Here is a 22,901-nt window from a genome sequence, read left to right as displayed (position 1 = left end):
TTCCTTTTTCACATTAATAATAAAATGTCAGCAGAGTCCTGCAGGTGCCTTCCAAAACACACCCAGTAACATTTCATAATTAATTGGGTGATTACAAATAATAAAAAGTAATGACAATAAAAAAAAAATAATAATAAAGGTAACAGACAGAATGTGTTTCTCAGAGGTTTGCGATCTGTCTCTTAGTGTTTTAAGTTAGTGGAATAATTCAGAAAATAATCTACAGATAATGTGTGTGTGTGTGTTTATTTATTTTTGAAGAAAACAGAACAGTTCTAAAGCCACAATCAACTGTGCTTCAACCCGTTGATTTTTACGTGGAGTGGCGAAATAAGGGGGGGGGGGTGCACGATGGGATATTTGCACATTTCCAAAAATAGTGGTCTTATTTCACATCTAAGTAGATATTATAGTAAGTGAAAATGGAGTTTAAAAGCATCTTTAAGAAAATCTAGAGAACCGAGGCAATGTAAACATTGACTCACGCAACACTTGAATTCATAAGCGCCTGTTTAAGTGCCTCGGTAAGTGCTGCTGTTTTGGTTAGCAACAGCTTTAGAGTCAGTGATATTACAGTGGCTACGTATTTTTTTTCTTTCCTGACAGATATCCATAATACTGCGGTAAAGTTCGATACGTCTCTGAGAGAGGCCGTTTTTGGTGGTAGGTGCTATTTTGGTTTGGAAAAGTTGGGTGTTTATTTTGTGGCAGGCGTACCCAGATGGCTACTCGTTGAAAAGACATGGCCATTTTTAGATAGATACAAACCAACATTTTGGGGGGGGGGGGGGGGGGGGGGGTCCTGTGTGAATGTTTAAGTCTGGCTAATGCGCTACGTTTGTTCACAGTATTTTAGCCAACTCAACTCCAGTTCTGATTCTGAAGTTGCACACGGATGACACACATAGCGGTTGTAGTTAAATTTAAAAAATATAGACATATTCATATTTTGTGTTTTGAGAAAGAGGCATGAGTCAATGAATGAGCTTAGATTTTAAAAAGTGGCTAACGTTAATCAACAGCAGTTTCATATATACAAATAAAATGAGTCTGTGTACAGTAAGTAACCTTGGAAGAACTTGATAAAGAGGCCCCCAATGACACTAAGGTATCAGTGCAGTTTTATATTTATACATTTGTAGGTTTGTATAGAGAGCATATAAAAATAATTCATAAAGACTTAAGGGCGAGTGGTTAGAACTGGCAGAGTGTGAAACTGCTTTTGGCAACAACGAAAACTATGAATGATGACGTCGCTGGGTCGCCTCGTAACCGCGTAGCATGAAGACACTGAGATGGCACGTGTGTATGTGAGCGTGTGTGTTGTCAATGTGTGCATGCGCGTCTCCCTTCACACACACTCCTCTGCCGACATGAGCAGCGGGTTGATGTACTCGAAGCCCTCGAACTCGGACTGATCGATCTTCTTCACCACGTCGCTGCACACAACAACAACAAAAGGACGATCCATGGATTCATTGATGAATTCACAAAGGCATTTAATTCGACCGATCAGCGAATCGTACTCGTCGTCAGGCGTCAGCTGGATGGGCTCGTTGGTGAACTGGGCGTCGAAGTTGTCCAGGCCGAATTCACCCGAGATGTTGGGCTTGAAGGGAGGGACCACCTGCTTTTGCTCCAGCTGTAATCACAATCACATATACGGTGGGGGCTTGAAATATGCCTTTAATTAATTCCGTGGCCACACTCTTTGCCAACTGAAATCATGCCAATCCATCGCACCCTCCCCCAAAAAATGGTGTTTGTGTTTTTTTAACAAAGAAAAATGGTAAAAATAAAACTGAACCCAAATCTAAATACACAATGTTATTGGGAATGTAACCTTTCCTGCTGTTGATTCATTTTCTATTCAGCGGCTTCATGAATGACTTGAAAGACCACATGAACATGAGTTTCATTTTACCGCTGTGATGACACAACACAGGAATGTCACTCCCTATGAAATATGAGACTTTTAGTCATTATTATGACTCGGGAACAGGAAGCTCAGTAAAACAACACTCTGGACCATTTTTAGTCTGCGTTGGACTCATGCTGAGATTCCTGTCAGTCATTTCTGAGTATCTAAAAAAAAAAAAAAGAAAGTCGATGCGACTCAAAACACATGGACAACAAAGGGAGTGGCTCCAAAAGCGTATCATAGACCAACACTGACTCCATTTACATCCAGTCAATGACCCATTTCAAACCGGAATATGAGCAGAATTGAACAGAATTTTGTGAAGTCCATGTACACTCGCGCAAAAACCCGAATACGCTCTTCTTCAGGTTTTGTAATATGACCCCTGGGTTACACCTTTTCTAATCCGAACAATTGGTCGTGACTGACAAACACATGACTGAATACCTCTGTTGAAAGGGACATTGGGTTTGTGTTATGTGCACGTTCTTGCTCTATCGGCGAGGAATCTCGGTCTTTGCAATACAGGAAGTACTTGTATGCGGAAAACATTGCCATAGCGAGCCTAATTTGAAAACAATGACTTTGCCGTGGCATTTTCACGTTATATTCGCTCTCTGTGGTGAAAATAACACCGCGTTTATATACAGACACACATATACGTGTGTCTAGAAGTCTGTACGTCTGTCGCGCAAACTCAAGCCCAGCTCGGTTTTGGAGCGAGGAGGAAACTGGCTGCTTTAATCCCGTGATGAGTGGCATGACATGAGTGACGTCTGTTTGTGTCATGACGTCCGTTCGATGTCGTTTAAATCGAGTTGTGTAAACGCAGGAGTGACTGTCGACTCACGTGTGTAAACGGGCTATCCCGAAAGTTTCAGAAATCAGAATTTTGACCTTAACCCAACATTTGACCGTATGTAAACGTAGTCACAGTAAAAGCACTTGAGTTAAGTGTGCTCTTCTGACTTATGTGTCTTTTACGTTTCAGCTTTCCCGCCTTGTCACACTGCCGCTCTGCTCGTCACTATGTTCCTGCTGACCTTCTCTTCTTTTTTTTTTCCTTAAAAGTCTTCCTGCCACAGTGCTTCTATGCAGGGCGGTCCAAGTATCCACTCTTCCTTACAACGATCAATACATGGATTGTCATCACTTTGGAAATGTCCACTTAGCATTTTCAATGTTTTTAACTCATGATGCGTAGTCGCATTCATGTGCAAAAATCCCCTGAGTAAAGCTCAAAAAAGGTAAAAGACTCACAAGGTCCCAATCGACATTTCTGAAGAAGGGATGGCCCATGATGTCGGCAAAGCCTGTCTGAGGGTGGCAGCCCAGACGCTCTTTGGGATCCTGCAATAGAACGAGGGTGGGAAGGTGAGAGACAGGTAAAAGTGTGAGAGTGCGATAACAAAATGGCAAATAGACAGAGAGGTGAGAAGCTGCAAATATATGTGTTAAGATCAAACATATATTTGGAACCGGATGAGAGACGGCAAAGTGAGTGGGGAAGAAGCAGTGCTATGTGAAAAAAAGGCCATAAGGTCGTTCAGTGTTCATCCAAGCACTGCCTACCTTGTTGAGGAATCCCTTAAGGACACTGGCAGCTTTGACAGACAATGAGCGGGGGATTCTTATCTGTTTTTCCAATATAACTGCAACACACACACAAAAACAGGGATGAGGTGAGATAAATGACGAGAGCATGTCCACAAGATTACATATTATATTATTGTATTGTATTTACAACACTTCCAATGCGACATGAAATCTCATCAAAGGTGAAGAATATGCACACAAACAAAAAAGTTGGTACCCCTCTGAAAAACCCCCAGTGGTCACAGAAATAACCTGAATCTGACAACCATCAATAAAAAAGAAATCAATAAAATTCAATCAAAATGAAACCTTACGTTGAATTGCGGTTCAACAAAATGATTGAAAAAAATAATAATGGGCGTTGTTTGCATGTATTTTGTTGACTTACGATCCCGTATGAAAGGCTTGATATTGCAACACACCAACCTCATTCCCGAAATGAAATCAACTGACAGACTAGAGCGCGTGTGCATTCGCAGGTTCCCTCGTAGCAGATGGCGGACACAAATGTGTGAACAAGATTTCCGTTACCTTGAAAGAGGTAGTCTTCTGTGTTCTGGTCAGGATTGTCGGAGCTTCCCACGATGTCGAAGGGCGATCGGCCTGCCATCATCTCAAACATCAGCACGCCCAGCGCCCACCAGTCCACACTGAAGCCTACACACAAATTAAAAGAAGCGCTTTCGATCAGACTTCTGACACTACGGTTTACTTTTAATCCTTCCGATACTTGATCTCACTGTTACTATGGCAACCTGTCCAGTGTGGAAAAGATCAGTAAATGTGTTCTCACTGACTAAACCTACAAGTACTAATGCATGAAAATGTCTTACTTAAGCCTTGCGGAAAGCTTGGATTAAATCAGGGATTCCCAAACTGTGATGCGTGCACCCCTGGAGGGGGGTACGTGTGGGGCCTTCGAGTGTGCATTTTTCCTTTTCAACTCCAACTGATCACGTTTTGCATGCTTGTTTTATGAGTCTGTATGGGGTAGAGAGGGACACGGGCACACATGGGAAACACACACACAAACGCCGAAAACCCTCCCAGTAATAACGTTTTTGGGGGGGGGGGGCGGGGGGGATAAATCAGTGTGCATTTAAACACACATGCGCACACTATGCCTTATTCAAAAGATATTACATATTTGGTGTGGAAATATGTTTCTTGAACATTTATTGCGTGGGGGGGATTGATTGGCCTCGTGCAAATATTGCCCGCGCGTACAAAGCCATATGATGGAGCAATATGGACACACACACACACATACATACATACCACTATACTGATGATTAGGCTTGACTTTCCAACCTCTATGCTGCGTTTTTGACCTCCAATGATGCGACTAACACAGAAAAGTGTGTGTGTGTGTTCTCTGCAAGGGCGGATTAAAATTACTCATGTAATTTGTACTCCCTTAAGGATCATCTTAATATCTGCACATAAAAAAAGGTTTATTAGGAGAAGTCTCCCTGCGTCTGCATCTAATTAAACACCCGAGCATAATGAATTTTAAAAAGTTAATTTTAATAGTCCCTCAAAGCAAGCATCTGGCAGGAATGCCATTACAGTGGTGCCTTGAGATAAGATTAACCCGACAAATAAGCTTTTCGAGAAACAAGCCATTTATCGGTTGACTTTTTTGCTGGCGCCAACTTGAGATACGAGCTCATTATGCGTTTTCATGGCCTATTCAGATTGGCTGTATATTTAAGTTTAGGTGGTGAAACATATTTGTTGGGTTTCCACCATGATTGGGAACAATTGTCTTGCATAACTTGCAAACGATTGTATTTTGCTGTATATCTGACCTCTTGTAGCCAAATCACCTCCACTCGACAGAGGCCGCTCCCATTTTAGGCACTAAATCCTCATTTGAGGACAAAGTCAATCCTGCGGCACTGCTCTCGCTCTCCGACATTATTCATGCAGCAGAGAACAATGCGCGTACATCCAAAGGGAGTCAAGAGACAATATACGCGCGCTGTCACGGCCCGCTCGTATAAATTTCGTGACTTTTCAAATTTTAATTAAACAAAAAAACAAAACAGTAATATCATCAAAGGCATGATATTGAACACACCTAGCGTGCGTCCTGACCTTTTCTTATTTAATTTTAAAAAGTTCAAGCCAAAACATGGTGCAGGAATAACGTTATTTTAATCTAAGCAAAAAAATAATACAGAATACTGTATCCAAAATGAAGGCATTCAAGCAAGCAAGGTCCTGTTGCTATGATACCACAACATTTGTAGTGGAGTGACACTGTAGTGAAGCAGAAACGGGTATTTTTAGTGTCTTTAATTTGCTTTCTTTTTTTTTTAGGGGTGGGGTGGGGTATATTGTGAAGATGCTTCATTCTGCCCACCTCGCACCACATTCCGATTTTTTTGGCTTTTGGGTCATTCTGTTTTTTTGTTGGTTTTGTTTGCAGTTATATTTTTTTCTACACACAAAGTGTTCTATTTTGACAAGTAAGTGTCTAAGCTTTCAGTCAAAAAAGTAACTTGGGAAACTGAATGTGTGTGAGTGGCAGCATGTTTGTTGTCCCCACCGTAATCTTCTCCTCGGAGTATTTCGGGAGCGATGTAGTTAGGGGTGCCGCAGAAAGTGCTTGTCGTATCGCCGGGTCTCAAGCCCTCCTGAACAAAACAACACATCAACAAATATGACAGCCGCTCACTTTTGCTCATGACTGTGCACGAGCAGAAACTCACATGGACAAACGCATGGAAACTCATGGCCATGCACAACACACACACACGTAGAGACACGTACCTTACACATGCCGTAATCTGTGAGTTTGATGTGTCCCTCAGAGTCGAGCAGCACATTGTCCAGTTTGAGATCTCTGTAGATGATGCCGCGCTCGTGGAGGTAGTTGAGCGCCAGACTGATCTCTGCAGAATAGAATCTGAGAGAAAAAATAAAATAACAACAACAACAAAAACATTCAACTCCGAAAACCCCCAAATTGGAGGAAGGCCACGTAACATCAGTGAGCAGCAAGCCTACCTGGCGTGCTCTTCTGGAAGCTTCCGTTGTCTCTGCATGTGGAACATGAGGTCGCCACCATTCACATATTCAATAACAAAGAAGAGTCTGCGGAGGGAATATTGACAAAAGTTCATTCTTCTCTTAGCAGACGTCGATCATATATAGTAATTTGACAGCATGTCAAAGCAATCGCTAAGTATGACATGAATACATTGCCTACGAGTGGCCGAGAATGGTGGAAGGGGTGACATTAAATCATTTAATCCAACGATCCATCCGGACTAGGTTGGGACAGTGGCGATCAAAAGTCTACACACCCCGGTTCAAATGCCAGGTTTCTGTGCGCGAAACAAACGAGGCCATTTCTCCGTGAATGTGACCTACAGCATAACCTTGACTAAATCACTGGAAATAATGACCTTTTGTCATCGTGTCCTCTCCAAACAATTAAGGACAATCCAACTTGATTTTTAAAATCATAGGTCACCTTGACAAAAAGTGCCTCGTACCTGCTTTCTGTCTGGAAGCAGGAATGCAGGCCCACCAGGAAAGGATGATTCGACGCTTGCTCAAAAACGTGTTTTTCTGTCTGGACCCAATCGATGTCCTGAAAGGAGGGGGGTAGGACAGATGCACCAAGATGCCAACGAGAGGTCATTGCGACATTGTGTTCAAGTGCTGAGAAGCTGAATAAGCAGCGTTGCCATCGACTCGCGTGGGCAACGGCGGGCGGAAAGGGCCGAGCCAGAAGAGCCCATCTCATATGTCTGGACACGCCGCTGGCGAGGCCCAGCGCCAATAGAACACTCGGCCATCGACCGGCTGCCGCGTGTCAATTTGTCAATTGCGCTCAGAGCGTCAAATCAAGACTAACTACTCGCCTCTCGCACAGCATATGCTGCCGATTGATTCCCGAAGACGCCGCGGTTAATCCACACCTTCTCTGAGGCACCGACGGGCTCAGAGCATTTGACAAGATAGCCGAGATGGATGTCGGAGCGCGCCCGTCTGTTGTGCTATAAATAACAGCGCCCGCCGGTTGTGCTAATTGCATTTTACTTCACCAACGCACTCGGACGCACAAATAAGACGACTGCACTGTTAACTTGGCCTCACATCTACTTGGATGAAGGCTTTGTTTCACTTTTGGCTGTTGGCTTGCTTTTTCCTTCTCTCATGGCCCTCTAAAGCTAGATTTATACTACGGGTCCAAGTTCACGTTCCCATTTAAGGTCAATTCGATGCCAAGTGACACATAACGGCTTTCAGTCAAAGAGTACCTATTCAAATCACGCGCAAGTCCACAAGCGCCAACACAGATGAATTCAGCTTTGTCAGCTTTGCCGAATCAGAAATGATTCCTTTCACCCAACATTACATCTTACAACATACAGTAGATGCTTGATGATGCGGGCTCACCTCGTCATCATTGACCAGTTCCTTCTTGACCACCTTCATGGCGTAGATGCGCTCCGTCTTCTTCAGCTGCACTAGAAGCACTTTGGCGTAGCTGCCTCGTCCTATCACGCGCAGCAGGTCGAAGTCGGCCAGGCCGAGGCTGGAGGGCGACTTCCCCGTGTCCCGACTGTTCCGTGCCTGATCGGGGATGAGAGATGGCAGGAGGGTACTTAATCAAAACTGACAATATGATTGTGGCGACACAGATATATATTGACTTTCCCCCAGAGAAAGTTAAAAACATCAAATAAAAATCAGCTGAACAACAGCTTGAGTCACTTATATCTCAAGACGCCACTGTACATTATTTGGTTTGGGGGGAATCTATCAATAGTGCTAGCAGTTGGTAATTCTTATGTTTGTTTGTTTTTTAACGGCTTGAAAGCAGTTTTATGTATTTCATCTTGATCCCTAACTGGATTGAAATATGGACCACTATCTGACCAAGACATGCACCAAACCTTCATTTTTAGCAAGTAGCTATAAACCAGCTTGGTACAGTCGAACTACAGACCCCACGATCACATTCCTCTGGAATCTTCCTGCCTCTATCCTTTTCTGCCGTAATCTAGAGTTGTAGCAAGACGTTCCAGTCGCCGATCCAACTCACCGTGCGCTGAGACAATCCCATCCCCGGGTGCAGATAAGATCATTCAGCCACCCCTCTCTTATCTCAGACCATCTGTGCGTATCCGACTCCCTGTCCCTCTGCGGCTGTACCAAACGGGCCCAAAACTACACACATCGCTATTCATCAGCCGGCTGTGTTAGGAGCTGTGATAAAAGGCTACTTTATTTGCAACGCTATAGGAAATCAATCTAAAAGGCACCGCAACAGTGACTGCAAATGAATGCTCTTATGGGCGTATTTTCACTTCCAGCTACCTCTTAAACACGTTGAATCAAGAAGTTCCTTGACGAGTTGTTGAACTTGAATGAAATTTAATTGATTGAAAAAATGTAAGTCTGTCGTCAATCTTCCGAGGCGGTTAGAGGCACTTCTGGTGAGTCCACCCTTTCTGCGGGGGCTGACTGTACCGTCATCAGTTGACTTTTCAGGCCTTGTTTTGACGTAATTATTGGACTACTGCACGCGTCAATCATTATCGCAGCACTGGGAGTTGCAACTCTACACTATCCACGTTGTCACGGCTTTGGAGAGCCGGTAATTGCTTGGATATTTCTCATTTGTGGTTCTGGCATAAAGATAAATTCAAAACGAGGGATTATACGCATTTCAATTTGAAACAAATCTATAAGATCTTTTGCTAGCATGTCGGTGATTTTACACACATATCCAACAAGTCCCGTCGACAGAGTGAGAGTCACAAATGAATGGCTTATTTAAAAAATTAAAAAGATCACCTCTTTCTCCTCTCCGTCATAAGTCAAGCTTTCTCTGGAGTCTTTATTCTGAGGGCCTGAGTGAGAGAGCAAGAGAGAGAGAGAGAGAGAGAGAGAGACCGAGAAAGAGCAAAAGTGTCAGACAGACAGCAGCAGGAGAGGGGGAGGCAAAGAAACAGGAAAGAGAGAAACTAGGTGAGAGACAGTCATGCTTTGTTCACAGCTCTGCTGGGCCTGAATAATATCTACTTCCATTTGAGTAGGGGAGAAAAAAAATAGCAATTTTCCAATATGACCTTGTTGGGAATACAACACAAATGCCCCGCGCGACCTGGGAGATGCCTCCGGCCCAAACTATAATTGCGACAGGCGCACAAACACGAACCCATTGATAAAAATAGGAAATGTTTGTTGAAAAATGAATTCAACAAATTAAAATACATTTTGGAATCAAAACAGATTAAAAAACATCAATACATTTAAATAAATAGGATGACACGATGCAACTTTATATCTTAAATTATATTGGGGAAAAAAAATTAAAATAAAATATAGATTGTGGAAATACAGTCCTAAATAAGCCACTGAATTCAAACAGTGAAATGAGAATTATTGACCATAATGGAGTGCAATTAAAATCTTCAAATCTTAATAAATGCCATGATGTTAGTCGTGGTTTTGAAAGCGCACAAGTACCTGGCTGTTCCGATGGGTCTAACTGATCGGGTGGCTGACCAGGCATAATCGGCTCCTAAAAAAAAGCGCAAGTCACGGCACTGAGTGGGTGAGTGTTATGGGTGACAAACAATGTAAAATAAATATAGAAATACATAAATAAAATCAACGCCACATCACCTGGATCATGGGCCGGCCGCATTCCACAGTAACCAGCTTGTGGCACTTTTTGTGCACCAGCAGCTTGCAGTTGATGCACTTGTAGCCCTGTCGGCCGAGACCCCAGATGCGGTCCGTACAGATGGCACAATGCGCTCTCTGTTGACATCGGTGAGAGGAGCAAACAGACATGACATTTAAAAATGGATCCGATCCCCCCCGAAAGACACCATAATTGCACAAATAGTGGCCGGGGGCATTTATTTACTGAACTACCGACAAGGTGAGGAGTCTGTTGACTGGTATGTGTGCAAATGTTGGGCCGCTTTTAAGAAGCCGTCACAGTTTCATCACTCTGCGACATTTTCATGATGACTGAGTGTTTCTGATGAGTACACCAAAGAGACTTTATGGTGTTTTTCTTCTTTCTTCCGTCTACCCCCAATTTTGCTGCTGTAGACTGTAAATTTCCCCAGTGTGGGACAAATAAAGGATATCTTATTTTATATCGACCCTTGAAAAAGATAACAAGGCTTCCCACGAGATGCAAACCGTAAAAACACAAATTCAGAGCAGTCGGTGCGATGGCGTACCCTGTTAAAACGTTTGGCCTGAAAGGCATGGCCACTGGCGAAATAGAGCTTCCTCCAACGCCGCGCTCCTCGCCGATATATGGACTCTGTGGGGCGGGAAGTGAAAGAGAGGCTGTGCTAAATTGCTTGGTTTCCAACTTGTTCTCGTGTCAAAACAATTCCCCCACGGTGGAAGTAACGTTAAGTGAATACATTTGTTCGAGGGTCGGGCTGCTTGAAGCAACATTTGAACATCACTAACTGCCATACAGGTGAAAAGAGAAGATGACCAGAATGCTGCCTTGAGATACAAGTTGAATAAGCCCTATGACCATGTTTGGAACTCAAAACACTTGTATTTCAAATCACCTTTTCCAGATGAAATTAATTAAGCATTATGATTAATGGATTGTTTTTCTCAGATGATCAAGAATATAGAACTTCTACAGTGTTGCTGCACCGTTTGAAAGCCCATATCTGAAAAATAGCTAGTAAATCGAGTCACTCATATCTCAAGACACCATTGGAGGACAGCACAAAATGAAAGTTGATGTCATGCAGAGTAAAAACAACTGAGTTGAACTTACTGTCTTCACCAGAACACGGCATGCCAGGCTTCTCTGGTATACATGGGAACACTGAAGGGGTGGGGAAAAAGAACACAATTTCAGGTCCAATGAGTTTCATCAACTTAAATGGGACCGCGTATTTAAAATGGACTTTTTAATTGCTCGTACTGGTATACAACTAGGCAGGTGGGTCTCCGGAGTGCCTGTCCACCCATCAAGTGTGAAATTAAACAACCAAGTGTTGCCTCTGCTTGTGCACAAGTAGCCTTCTCGCCCTGTTCTAAGTCCCAGCTCCGACACCGGTCGCCACGGTAATGCAAAGTAATCCAGAGCCACAATCGAGCAAGGGCCAGAATTCAGCCATTGCACTACCATAATAAAACAAAATGGTAAGTAGACCCACGCACTCCGTTTTTGGGGGGGATGCACCCATTAGCAACCGGCGCTAACATTTGACTAGTGGCAGGGCAGTTATCACCTGTTGCACGTGGCTCAGAGGACTGGCTCTTGCCACTGTGCCAGCAATTGTATGCGCAACAGCAGGCTGGATCTTACCAGCGAGCGCATGTCTAATGTCTAATAGCGGAATGGATTTTGTTTGGGCATCTCCTCAACCATGTCGCGTGGAAGACTGGCTCTCATGTGTTCACCAGCTAGTGTGTCCTTAACTTGTGGAGGCTGCAGTCATACACCACACTGTGTTTGCGTGCGTATGTGTCAGTCACAATTTATGATACCTGGGGGAGCTGTTTTGAATTGTGGAAAAATGCTTACTCCTTTGACTTAATAATGTTGAATAAGAAAGCAGTAGTAAAGACCACCTGCAGCCCAAGTGTCACCTCGAGCGTCTGACACGTCGTCAGTGCGGTGCATGCAGGTTTTGGGACGCGCAGGGATGACCTAAGAGAAGCTGACAAATGTGCGTGTGCGTGTGAGACACAAGGAGCTCGAGACCAGAGGCGGTGCGAGTCAGAGGCGAGGCGTGGGCCACAGCCGAGAAGCTCGTTAGCGAGGGACCCGGCCGGCATCCTCCCCCCTGCTGCGTCTGCTCTTCTGCCACCACCCTTTCTTGCACTCGTGAACCTACTCCTCACCTCTGATTCAAAGAAAACTTAACATTAAACACCATGTGAACACCAGCCCCCGCCGGTCAGACACTTCCGGGCGCCTGTCAATCAAATGTTGGTTACACATACGCCCATTCCGACCTCTGCATCAATGCCGATTGTGCATAGAAGCGACTAAGAATAGCTGCAAAGTAGCCAGCGGGATCGGAGACGCATGTCAGGGGCAGAAAAGCGGTGGTGTTCACACTTCGGTGCATCATCAAACATATGCTTGATTTCTCCTCCACCTTGCTATGAGCGATGGCGCGCGCGCACACAGATTGTGGAAAATAAAAAAGGAAGTACATTGGCTAGACAAATGATAGCACTGTATAAAACAAATCTTTACTTTTGGATTTATTTGGTCATTTAAAGAGGACGTCAAACCCAAAGTTGTCTTTACAATAATGTGTTCTATGCGCCCCCACTAATCTAAATATCTGTATTGTGATCAATACTGCACTTGTGGAAGACGAATTAAGCAGAAAAATCCACCCATTTTCATCCATCTCAGGGGCAAGGCATTTTTCCACTTCCTTTTGATTGAAAAATCAAATTTTCCCCCTCATGTGTGTATTTTTGGCTATTACCTTTGGTCTATATATTTGTCAAATATGCTTTTCTAACATTTGATACATTTTTCATCTAATATTTTTCCCCTGATGTTTTTTTTTTTTTTTTTGCAGTTTATCGAATTTTAGCATTTTTCTCTTTTGTAAAAACCTTTTGCAAAGGTTTGCTGGCTTAATGTTAAGACAAAATGCACCCTCAATTCACTAGCATTGATTCTGTGGTTCAGAAGCCTTTAATTCAATAGGGTTTATTTCAACAAAGGGTGAAGCAACACATGTAGTCATACAATGTAACAGCGCTCACAGGGATACAAAAGATGACTGCATCTTACACAGCGGTTCAAACAGACTTCTTTGTTTATCGCCGATGCGGAAATTAGACCGCCCTCTGGTGACGATAGCGCAATGAATTAATCATGAAGCACAAACTTATTCTTTACATTGAGTTTAAATTATGTTATTACAGGATGTTTATCAAGTTGTATACTATAGAGTGCTAAAAAAATATATATATAAAAAACCAAACAATATTCTTTTTAAGCTTAGACCAGCGTGCGTAATTCCACCATGAGTAAATAAATGGTGTTTTGCCAGGAAATGGTGTTCAAGGAAATAAAGCGGGGGCTTACCGTGAATAATGAGCTCAGAGTCCTTATTGAGCTCGTAGAGGCGCAGCGCTTCTTCAAGCTCCAGCTGAGAAGATACAGTGCACGGGTCACCTGTCAGAGGATAATGACGTTAAATCACGGAACCTCACACAGACGAAGGGTGGAGGAAGGAACGTGATTTCATTATAGAAGGCAGCCAATTGATAACAGATAGTAATAAGACAAACGTTGTTGCTCAATTTGTGTTCTTGTCCGTTCTGAGGTCCCGAAGATCTTGTCATCAGTCGCGACCCAAGTCCTGTTCCAACTGTAAGTACGCATAAACCGAGAACGCGCAGAATATCCAAATGTTAATGGAATCTTCAACCAAGATGCTTCGGTTGTTGACTTGTGAAGACTGGGCTGGGCAAATGTCCGAAGATACGTTGTGTGCTGCGATAAAAATGGCTGAGGAGAGGACTCATGTTTTAAGTCCCCCCCTTCCCCTTTAATCATTTCACGTAAATACAGTAAATATTCTCTAGTATGGACTCGTGTTTGCGCTGTCCAATTTGTCCTGATAACAGAAATTCCTCATTTGGGAAATGAGCATGGTACATGTCCTTTATGAACCTGCAAGTATGTTGACAAAATGCACGTGTAACAACACAATCAATAAAATACAAAAATATACTGTCCAAAAACTGTTTATATAACAAAAACTGCAATACAGGTGTATCCCCAAAAAATCACAACAGTAAAATACGTACAGTATTTTAATGTTTATTTTTTTTCTGTCTTGGGAAAAAAATATGTATTTTGGATTGTTTTGTTGGATGCATTCTTTGGTTTATGACAATGTTTGCCTGCGTGTCATACAGTTTTCTTGCTAGTTGCAAGTAACTGTCCCGTTGATCACCGATGTCTGGTAATTCTTGTGCATACTGAAGGATTTTTGTTGCCATTTGCATTGCTTCCTTGCTGGATGGTGGCTTGTCATCAGGAGTTGAATCGATGCCTTGTTGTTTAAAGTTTCGTAGATTTGCGTCTTTCCAACTCCAAATGTCTGCTGGACCTTTTTAACTTTGTGTCCAGCCTCGCTCAAACGGATGCATTTCACTCGCTCCGCTCCAGTCGTTACAGTTCTACGTTTCGATGCGATGATCTACACGACGTAAGTGAATAAAGTTAAAATCTTTCGCAATTACAGTAAAACGCACGCCAATAAAAAGTCGCTTACACGTCTTCGTTTCGAATCTGATGAATGAAAACGGCGAAGCGAACACGTTTCTTTGGTCGTGTCGAGTGAGTGCTGCTTTTAGGCTAGTGCCGCGTTCTACAGGACGTAAGTGAATAAAGTTAAAATCATTGACAATTACAGTAAAACGCACGGCAATAAAAACTCACTTGCACGTCGTCGTTAAGAATCTGATGATCGAAAGACGCGAAGTGAAAACTTGTTTCAGCGTTGTCTTTTCCGTCGCATCGGGTGGGCGTTGCGTGTATTTAAGCTCCCGGGTTACGGGTAGTGGAATTTCCGCTTACGCAAGTTCCGGTAACACGTAATATCGTAGTCAAAATGTTAATGCATAGGTTTTTATTCCGGGTGAAGGATATTCCTTTCCATAGAATTCCGGGGATGGGAATATTTACTGTAAGTCACAGCCAGGGGCTAAGACTAGAGTTCTTAGGAAGTACGTTCTGGAGTACATTCTCTCATGTAAACTACCAAAATAAAAACAATAATAATAATAATGCACACACCCCCAAGCATAAAACCTTAGGCGCATACATAAATATGCCCGTTTTGTTTCATGTTTTTTTTATTTTTATTAAACAAATCTAATAATGGAAGGCAACATTTGACTCGATCTCAAGAAGGGCAACCCCTGCATGTTCTATCGATGTCAGGGGTGATGCTGAAGCGCTTCATTATGAGCATCAAGCAGCTTTCTTGCTCGGGCAGGCTAACGACGGCGCCGATGATGTATGGCGGCTGAGTCTAATTAGTTTTGTCATGCTGACCTTCGTGCTGAGCGGTGAGATGCGACAGCTTCGTCTCGCGTGAGACACTGCCTCTGCCTGGTGAAATTGGGTGACAAGTTTGCTCCAATACTACAACACCCAATACCATGTACTTTTTAAGATTGTATTTGTTTTCAAATCTTGAAATGGCCTCATGACACCTCAGGTCTAGGAGCTCCTGCGCCTCCTTATGCACCTGCCAGGTGCCTCAGGTCTTGGACCAGACATTGTTAGAGGTACCAAGAACTAAGCGGAGGCTCAGAGGGGACTGAGCCTTCTCCGCTGCTGGTCCCTCTCTTTGGAATGGCCTCCCACTGAACGTTAGGCAAGGCCCCTGGCTGCCCATCTTTAAAACTCATTTTTATTCTTTGGCTTTTGACATGTGACAGCGCTTTGTATCTGGCGGTGGTTGTTTTAAGGTGCAGTTGAGTTAAGTAAAAGGACTGCCGTATTTTGAGCTTTAGTTTTTTATTAAAACAATATTTCTGCATAAAAACTAGGATGTAAGAGTGTGTTTCTAATAATTGTGTGTATAAGTTGGACACACACCTTCCTCGTCGATCCACTTCATGGTGAAGAGCTGGTCGTTGTCCATGGAGCACATGTCTTTGACTTCGCCGTAGAGGCCCTCATATGAGATGGATGGCTCAAAGTGGGTTATCATGATGTCCCTGCACAGAATCATTGTTCTTAATAACGCACCCTTTCGCGCATAAGACGCCAGCACATCAGTTGAGCATATTTTTCAGGAGTTTCCTCAGGAATTCTTGTAAATGACAATATTGGTAATAGTCAATGCCGTATTTTCGAACCAAACAATTTCAAACCACTTGATTTGATATTTTAAAACAATATTTATTTTTGTCAAAAAAAAGATGTCATCAGATGATAACATTCAAAATAAATAAAATTAAACATGTCCAAAAAAATCAGTTCAGTAAGTTCAAAATTAAATCATTTAAAAAAATAATCTTTCAAATTATTTGATTAAAAATATATATTTAAAAACAAACGAAATTCATTCATAATCAAACAAAAATAAGTGCTGGCATATAAAAATAAATAAATCTCAAACTCAAAAATTTGGCCCGATCCTCTCCCAAAAATGTCATTGAATTTCCTTGTAAGTTGTGGATGAATGAAAATGCAAAAGGAATTCAATTTAAAATGAAATGAAAATGATTGAGTTTTCAAATGTCCTTGGACATAAACCGTAACACCCTTTATTTTAACCAAGTATCTTTATTCAGTGTTGAGAAGGAAGACCAAAACAAAAACAAAACATGCAAATAAGGAAATCGGTACATCGCCCTGATAAGGCAGGTCCCATCACCTGCAATCGAGTAAATAATTGCCCCTGGCCCCGGGATGAGGAAACACTTTACTAATGGAGCGTGGCCAACCGCAGAGATTAGGCCATCAGACATGGTCCTCTGTTTCTTCCAGTCACATACCCACAAACACACACACAAGAGATAACGAGTCTAGTAGAGGGTGACCGAGACTGTTCTCCCCTGTGGAGGGGATCATCTGTCAGACGTTTCACAGAATTGTCTGCTAGCCCCCACCGGCCGGTCATTCTGATGTTTACAGCCCGGGAAATGGCACCCCAGAAGCGTTTACGCTTCCATGGCAACACGTGTCGGCAAACCCCCTGAACGTACGAGGGAGGAGTTTATTTAGAATGTGGACATTAAAAATAAACTTAAAAAAGTGGAAAAGTGGGTGGGTGGGTCAGTAGGGGGATATTGAGGGGACCCTGCAGGCCCAGCATCAATGCACAAGGACATTCCTTTTACTCGCCTGCTACAAAATGGAGCCTGTGATTCTTTAACTTGACAGCTTTAGGGCAAGACAAAAAAAGAAGAAACAAGGATACACTGGACCACCGGTTCAACGTCAACTGTGTGATGGGGTTGAAGTCTGCTAGGTTGGGCCAGGCCTGGTGCAAAGGAATATGACTGCATTTTTGGTTTTTTTTTTGGATCTAACAAAAAATACAAAATAAAAATAAAAATCTGGCATTGTCATGGTGCTTACGCAGGACATAATATGATACCATATTATAAAATACATTTTATTTGCATCGCGCTTTTACAACAGCTGCAGCTATAACAAAGCGCTTTCCCGAACAGTTCACATCAAATAATACAACAGAAGAACATAAAAAGGCATCTGTAAAGCTGTAAAGTCTGTCATGTAGGTAGATAAAAGCACGACTGGAGTCAAGTTGCTCCGCCTCCTGGAGAAGTTGTTCAACCATGTGACACATAAATGTCGTCCAAATTCAAAAATTGATCATGGTCATATCGCACGCGGTGGTCCATGAATGACTAGAAATCCTGGTGGGATAGGAGAGAGCGCCATGGCCAACTCTGAATGCGTCACTCAACTTGAAGTGTTAAAACAAAGAGACAGCGTCACACTCAATGACAGACGGCGGAAGGCACCCACCCAAAAAAAAAAAAAAAGAACGGTGGCATTGTTGAAGCTCGGTACATCAGTGGCACGTTGCCGCCTCCGCCTCCCAACCTGCCGCTATTTTCTCACCTCCCGTCCTCCAGTCTGGTGGTGTTAATCATTGCCTACGAGGGAGGTGGGGGTTGGAGAAGGCTGGCATTGACCGTCCTACACTCTGATCTCTCCTGCAGGACCAACATGGCAGCTACATCCTCCCGAGAGATAACGGCGCCCAACAGGCGGCAACGGGTGATGTTGAATGTGTCACGTTTCACGGGATCTAAGATGTGGGTGTCCATTGAATACGAGACCACAGCTCATCTTTAATATCCCAAATCAGGACTCAAGTAGCAGCCAGAGGAAAGAGGTATTTTGTCATCATCATAAGAATACATTTTGTGTTGCATGATGAGACATTAAAAGGCTCTGCCCGAATTCTTGGGTGTGGCCTCAAGAAGACCACCCACCATTGCGTTTGGCCTTGATTTATAACATGCTCAATCAATTTGGCGAATGGCAAGATGAACTAATCCATGGTGCTTTTGTTTGATGAAACGGCGAGATCTATCCATCCGGGCAAGGACGACGCCGGCGCAGCGACATCCGGCAGACTACAAAGGAAAAAAATAAGAGTACGCGGGGTGATAAATGAAGCCTGACTGCTCATCACCGTGTAAAAGCCAGCAGCTGTGGCATTATGATGCATCGGCCTGGCTTTCTTTCTGACTGTACGCTCAAATTAAGCAAGAGTTGGTGAGCTGAGAAGGAGCGTTCTTGTAACCCGCGCCTCTGGCGTCTTCGTCAGACTCGGCGGTCGCATCTGCCTGGAGTGAAGCTATTTGTCAGTCGAGACCTCAAGCAGGAGGAAAGGTCAGAGGGCCTCGGTGGGCTTCCATGAGCACCTTGGAACATCCGTCTTCACTGCTCACGCTCAATGCCCACTCCTGTGACACCGATGCGCAGCCAATACCTCCACATAATGGTGCCGTTTCCAGACCGACGAGATGCCTGGAACCATCAAGCTAAAGTCGAAGCCGTGAGCAAGACAGTCCTAACGGGGAGACAATAAAAGCCTTCGCTTATTGTGACTCACAAAGCGCAGGATGTGAGGCGCGAGGGCGAAGGAAGAAAGCTCTGCGACAGACCGAGACGCCACCGCCAGACACCGGCCTGCTGATGTAACTGGTCAAGAATGAACACTCCAATGATGAAAGCCCAGCCCAAGGAAGCAACAATAAAAGCAAATATAGATTGAAATTGTAGTCCCGCAGCAGCAGGAGGTGCCGCGTCCAAACCCAGAACGAAGAGAGGCAGCTAGCCACTATTCAAAGGCGGCCAACTTGGGTTTGGTGTTGGGAATATGAACACTTTTTAGCATTCAGTTTCACATGGAAAAACGGGGGGTGGTCAAACGTAGCATCTTAGACACCTCTGGAATTTTGAGCCATCTGTGACAGCTTGATGATGCTGGTCGACTCAGTGAACGCAGCTTTGAAGTGTTTTTCTACAAGGGTTCACTGTAAATGTAATTTTTCTATCAATTCAAGATAGGTCGCCTCCATAGGAACGGAACTTCAAGTCAAGTACAACTTTATTGTCAAATGTGCACACAGCACAGATGAAATTTCCTCCCACTTAAACAGGCGACAGACAACATGAGGAGCCACTGCGGGTGCCCGCGCCGCCAAAGGCTGTTTCGCTCCTTTTACCTGTCAATCCCACTTCAAATGCCAGGAAAGCGGTGATGCAATATAACCGCAGAAGTTGGTCAAAGCTGAGCTTCAATGATCATTGCTCAATTTGCCACACAGCCATCCAATACCTGATTTATCTTCATTTCCTCTTTAGGGTTGGCATAGCTGACATTCCTGAGCAGCGTGCTCGGGATGCTTGCATGAGACGTCACTTAATGAGCAAGCGAACGCACACGGGAGCAGCGTTCCTGAGGTGTGTCGCTTGCGGCAGCGAAGAAACACAGCCGGTGCGTGGCGAACGGGACATGTACGACAGGTTTTTCAGGTCCCGCTCCAATGGCTGGCTCCATCGCAAGGAGGGAGGTGGAAACGTCAACGCAGTGACCAGTCTTTACCGAAGATGCATATAGTACTAAGGGGGAGGGAATATTTTTTTTGAAGATTTCTATTAATATTACCGAACCTGCTGATCAACACATTTCTGAAGTGATACTGTTGCACCTTTTAGATGCGTTATCGGCACCTATCTGGCAGGTTCGCATCTTGATGCCAATTTGACACTTATAGAACCATTTCTCCCACTTACGTGGGGGTGGGGGGATGAACTAGCGGTATTATCAGTAGTAGTCGTACTGACTAGTTTGGAATGACTTTTAGTTTTTAGAAACTTTTTGGACTTGTACTGAGTTCATGAAATCACATGATGCTTTGTGAGATTTTGTCGGTTTGAATGTTTTCGGAGGTTTCAAATGACAGTGGAAGATTGGCTCAAATGAGGGAGCATGGTAACAGACTGGTTAGCAATTCCGCCTCATAGTTCTGAGATCCCTGCGCTGGCCTTCCTCTGTCCAGTTTGCCTTTCGTCCCCGGTTTTTCGCAGGCACTCCATCTTCCTCCCTCATCCCCAAAACACTCTGCCACTTGTCCAACTAGAGCACTAGAGGTGCCACAACTAAACGACTAATCAGCAACTAATCAATTATCAAATTCATCATAATAATAATTATTTAGAAACTCTGTTTAACAGAAAAGTGTCCATACAGTAGCCTTGGAATTTCAGCCTCAAATTTCTCCAGATTTCTTTCGCGTATTGAGAACCCTATTAGCGCCCGACTTGATAACGTTTTTGCAATATTTAATAATGCCCATAGTCCTTCCCATTTTCTGAAGTATAAGTAATTGACATGATTGCTCCACAATAAAGTAGAATCAACTGCTACACCTAATCACCATGCATTTGTGATTTTCCAGTATTGAAAAATAATTTATTAGTTACTTGTATCTGGCGGGCTACTGAAACAAATTTTTCTTTTAAGATATTATTGAGTTGACCTATTGTTTGTGCAGCCACATTTAATGTTATTGCCACAGTTGCATGCTTTAACACAAATGGAAAATCATTCGTAAATACAGAGAACAAAAGGTATACCAGGCAACTTCCCCGGGGAACTCCGCAATCCATATGTCCGAGCACAGAATAACCACCATTGAAATGCAATTTATATGCTCTATTATTGAGATTAATTTTCACTTTAAGGCCAATATGGTTGTTTGTTTATATAATACTGCAATTGACTGCCAACCGGTGCAGGGTGTACCCTGCCTCTCACTCAAACTCAACTGTGACAAACTGCATCACTTGTGATGCTAATGAGGAGAAGCAGGAGAGAGAAATTGATGCATTGCAGTTCCCATGTGCCTGACTAGCTGGAAACTCGTCCAGGGTGTATACCACCTCTTGCCACAAAGTCAGTTGGGATAGAAGAGGCTAAACTGTAAAGAGAAGAGATCTTCGAGACCACAACATGATCCATAAGTTTCCCACAGAGGACTGGAGTAAACATTATCAACAAAAGGATTGGACTCACCTTAATGTAGTTTTAACCACATTTAAGTTACTTAACAACCACGAGTGAATAACCGGTGTCATAAATCATCAATAGCTGCGATTTCAGTGATGCTGGGCCTCCCAGTGACATCCTATTGACAATTAGCTCCGACGGCTAACAGCCTGAGCACGATTTATTAGCCAACTCTCGCAACTTGACCGGAAAGTAAAAAAGAAAAAGCGTCAAACCCTCGCTCCCACCAAACTGTCTTTAAAACAAGTACGTCTTTTTTTTGATGAAATAGAGATAGCGTTAAGACGGGATAAACCACAACTCGCCCACTGGGTGTCTGGACAGTTTCACCGGTCTGTCAAGTTTACCCCACACTGGGCGATACTAGCCATTAGCTTCGTTAGCTTAGCCGTCTGCTTAGCTGTCTTCTACGATAATGAACCTCGCAAGAAGTGGAGAGAGGGCGCAAAAAGGACGACGATGGTGGCGTCTTCTTACCCTTTGTAATAGGCCTTCACCCGGACTTGTTGGGAATTCTCGCCGGGGTGAGACATGGTGCTGTCCCGCAACGTCGGCATCATAAGCTCAGCCGCGGTCAGCCAGAATTTCTGAAGCTCCCCTTCCGTCTCCGGCTCCTTTTTCCCTTCCTTTTTGGTGTGCGTGTGTTGTTAGTTGTCTACCACGCCCCGAAAACGGTATCTTTAAAGCCGAGTGGAGTTTAACGGGTGAAAAGCGAGGTGAACTGAGCCGTAAAAATGAAGAATAATCGCTTGCGTGGTTAAACACAAAATGACGCCTGAAAGTAAAGAAAAACTTAAGGGGCCGCCAAACAACTCCCTACTGCATAGGCCTAGTCACGGACCACACCATTGTTGGAATGTTTGCGGGGGGTGGCGCATAACTTAAAACCGAAAGACGAAACGTTCCGTTTTTGTGATACAAATATTTACTCATATCTGACAGCAAAATAAAAGGCATTAACACAAACCAATCCGATATCTGCTTCAGAAACATATCATATCGGTGTAAAATATCGCCCACGGTAACATCAGTTTACTCCTTGTCAGAGCGGACCAACTAAAGCTTTCATGTGGACAGTGTCGTTCACCCATAAGTCTCTGAGGTTGAACCTTAGAACAGATACCCGGAGGATATGTGCCGCATTCAACTGCGCTGGTGCAGAAGAAATGCCGACATTAAGCTAAACCCATAGCGTGTCATTTAGCGAAGGGGCTACTTTGAAGAAAAAAGTGCAAAACACAACACACGTGGGTTATGAAACCATCCCAATGGCATGCAAGTCTCCCAAGATAAGAGGGATTCGC

At 43.6% G+C, this 22,901-nt stretch overlaps 1 protein-coding gene across 1 annotated transcript; it reads right to left on the bottom strand.

The window, feature by feature from the left end:
* Positions 1–227: 227 nt before the first annotated feature.
* Positions 228–22,429, bottom strand: prkci (protein kinase C, iota). Its single transcript, XM_086129177.1, has 18 exons — positions 22,075–22,429; positions 16,131–16,252; positions 13,599–13,688; positions 11,310–11,360; positions 10,744–10,829; positions 10,172–10,309; positions 10,013–10,067; positions 9,338–9,393; positions 7,934–8,110; positions 7,024–7,121; positions 6,533–6,619; positions 6,296–6,431; positions 6,072–6,159; positions 4,049–4,174; positions 3,494–3,573; positions 3,182–3,271; positions 1,527–1,642; positions 228–1,439 (listed from the first exon to the last, which is right to left on the bottom strand). Exons 1-18 carry the CDS (start codon positions 22,155–22,157, stop codon positions 1,352–1,354), a joined length of 1,767 nt encoding a protein of 588 aa, XP_085985303.1. The 5' UTR covers positions 22,158–22,429; the 3' UTR covers positions 228–1,351.
* Positions 22,430–22,901: the final 472 nt, after the last annotated feature.

This window comes from Hippocampus guttulatus, chromosome 14 (genome assembly GCF_054856545.1).
Source record: "Hippocampus guttulatus isolate MCC_2025c chromosome 14, RoL_Hgut_1.0, whole genome shotgun sequence".
Classification (NCBI taxonomy): domain Eukaryota; kingdom Metazoa; phylum Chordata; class Actinopteri; order Syngnathiformes; family Syngnathidae; genus Hippocampus; species Hippocampus guttulatus.
This window is presented reverse-complemented; position numbering and strand designations above follow the sequence as displayed.

Coding starts and splice junctions, on each gene's coding strand:
- prkci (XM_086129177.1), bottom strand. CDS start 22,157: ATGATGCCGACGTTGCGGGACAGCACCATGTCTCACCCCGGCGAGAAT. Junction 10,830..11,309: donor GCCGTGTTCTGGTGAAGACA/GTAAGTTCAACT, acceptor CCCGCCCCACAG/AGTCCATATATCGGCGAGGA. Junction 10,068..10,171: donor GCGGCCGGCCCATGATCCAG/GTGATGTGGCGT, acceptor GCTTTTTTTTAG/GAGCCGATTATGCCTGGTCA.